Genomic DNA, 2,530 nt, shown 5'->3' on the forward strand with positions numbered 1-2,530 from the left:
CGGTCAGCCGGCTCCGGGTGATAAGACAAACCGGAGTAATATCGTGCTCCTCTCTGTTTGTGCTGATTTCCAGTTCCCAGAAAACTCTTTGCTCCCAGTATTCTCTTTTTCGCTTTCTCTCCCCTAACTCTTATTTCCTTCTCCTTTTACAAGTGACTTCCCAAACCACCTGGAGTTCTTTGTTACTGTTGCAAGTAAACATTTTATTTCTTTATGCTGCTGGGAAATCGCTGTTCTTGCTAAATCACAGTGAGCTTTACGTTTTGGTTCCTGTATTCAAGGTATCAGGGTTTGAGTTTTGAAGTGGCACATATTCAATGTTTATACCTGTTGAATTAATTTCGCGCCCTGCCCCCCCCCCTTTTTTTTTTTCCTGGAAGTAGCTTTGAAAATGTTTTAGATGACTATGAGATGTTAATGTTGACAACTATATTACGTGAGTTATGAAGAGGTGATTTATGAAACAGACGAGGTAGGCTCCAAAACTTAAAATGTATGCTATTAAAAAACAGTTACATGTTAAAATTAAATAGCAGGGAAAAGCTAATTTCTGATGATCGTTTTCTCCTTATTAAATGCTTTTGATGGTTGTGCACTTGCTCTTGTCTATATTGACGAAGGAATAATAATTTATTAATTCCTGTCATCACTCATAAGAGCATTGATACCAAGCATTGTTACATTCTTAAACTCTGCCCCCCAAAGATCCAGGCTTTATTTATGTTATTTCAGTATAGTCAGAGGAAGAGCTACATGGCTTGTCCACTTAGCTGTTGCTTACTACCAGCATTTGAAGAAGGATGCTGCTTCGATTTATCCTGAGCACTGTTAGATCATGTGCTCTTGTGTGTTGTTTTGAACTTACTTAAGTAAGGAAAGATTTTCTCAACCTTAGAAGTTTTGCTTTGTGGTGAGCCATGCTGTAATTGTTAAGAAATTGTTCCAGTGATTAGCCCCCATTAGCTGAATGTAATGTGAGAGCAGTTATGGATGAGGTACTCATGTCATCCTGTTTCAGATGGGGTGGAGAAATGGTGGCAAAATCTGTGCTTGTGTGAAAGTGATGTGAAGTGGGAGAATTGCAGGAATAACATCAACAGCAGTTGGTGAGAACAGCAGATTATAGCAACAAGGAGTTTTGCTCCCTCCCACTTCTGCTCCTGTTTAACTCAAGACCTTGATCACCCCATAACGGTGCTGGCCAAAACAAAACCAAAGTTTCTTATCATATTGTTCCCAGTGGAAATGAGTGCTGAAGTCTTGTTAGAAATGCAGTTTTCCTGAATAGAAAACCAATTGTAAGATTCTGTCCCAGCAAAGCAGGACAGCAGTGTATCAGAACGATGTCTGTTTTTCCACTGGCTGCAGGGTGGACTTAGGTGCTTAGCTTATGTATTGGTGTATAAGATGGGAGAGAAGAATCCTACTCCCAGATTACAGAATGGGGATTTTGTTGTCTGTTTCTGAAAGTCGTTTCAGCTTAGACTCTTTGCATACTGAGGCTGTGTTCTTCCCTGGCATGAATTTGCATTTATGAGGTGTATGTCTTTGTCATTTTAGGTTTCCGGCTTGAGATCAGTGTGCTTGTGCAGATTTTCCAATGAAGTACATCCTGGTAACTGGTGGTGTCATCTCAGGCATTGGCAAAGGGATCATTGCAAGCAGCATTGGCACCATACTGAAATCATGTGGTCTGCGTGTCACTGCAATCAAAATTGATCCTTACATAAACATAGATGCTGGAACCTTTTCACCGTATGAACATGGTATGAAGAGCAGTGCTGTTCCCTTATGCATAAATACTTGTAGTCACAGTAATGTGGTGGGTTGTTTGGTTTGGTTTGGGTTTTTGTTGTTTGTGGGTTTTGGGTTTTTTAAAACAATAGTATGGTAGTTATTAGTTATTTTATAATCTATTTGGCAACTCAAGTTTGTTCCTTACTATGTGTTCTCAAGGGCATTGTCTGCTCTGAGTAAAGAGAGGAGAAGCCTGTTTGCTGAAGATAATTTTATGATGTTTCCTTCCTATGAAGTACCACGTTGTTGGGAAAATCCTAGCCTTGTTCAGTCAATGCTATCTTGAGTTCAACTTGATAAAAAAAATTGGAATACTACTAAAAAACTTTTTTTTGACACTTAACTCCTCAATGGTTACTTGTGAATGCCGTTACTTACCTGATTCTCTGTTGCCAGTGCCTCTTGTGCGTCTTCATGAGAGTTAGATTAAGTTCCCATTTCAGTCCCTGAGGAACTGGTCAAAACCATCAGTGAAGCTTAGAGAGCCAGCTAGTGATACCATTTTAAAGTAGATGCTTAGTTTGTTTAGTTCGTTGTCTAAACTTAAGTTTATTTGCAAAACTGTACACGACTGAGGGATGATAGGCATTTGATGTGAAAGTAATGACTTGGGTATTAAGTCACACAGAATTACAATGTAGACTGAGTTGCAGCCTGTGCTTTGTGATGTTCTCGGGATAATGTAATTTTAAAGACATCTACTCAATTTTAAGATAAGTTTGTGCTATTCCTG

At 39.2% G+C, this 2,530-nt stretch overlaps 1 protein-coding gene across 3 annotated transcripts in view; it reads left to right on the top strand.

Annotated features, from left to right (window-relative positions):
• Window positions 1–1,580: 1,580 nt before the first annotated feature.
• The window catches only part of CTPS2 (CTP synthase 2), a 68,578-nt gene continuing 67,628 nt past the window's right edge, over window positions 1,581–2,530 (top strand). For 2 of the 3 annotated variants that reach the window (XM_010181835.1, XM_010181834.1), the window contains exon 1: window positions 1,601–1,766. In XM_010181835.1, the coding sequence (XP_010180137.1) occupies window positions 1,601–1,766 (166 nt within the window). Of the gene's footprint in view, window positions 1,767–2,530 lie in introns of all 3 variants that reach the window. The other variant, XM_010181836.1, reaches the window with a different exon arrangement.

Source organism: Mesitornis unicolor, unplaced genomic scaffold (genome assembly GCF_000695765.1).
Source record: "Mesitornis unicolor isolate BGI_N332 unplaced genomic scaffold, ASM69576v1 scaffold7203, whole genome shotgun sequence".
NCBI lineage: Eukaryota > Metazoa > Chordata > Aves > Mesitornithiformes > Mesitornithidae > Mesitornis > Mesitornis unicolor.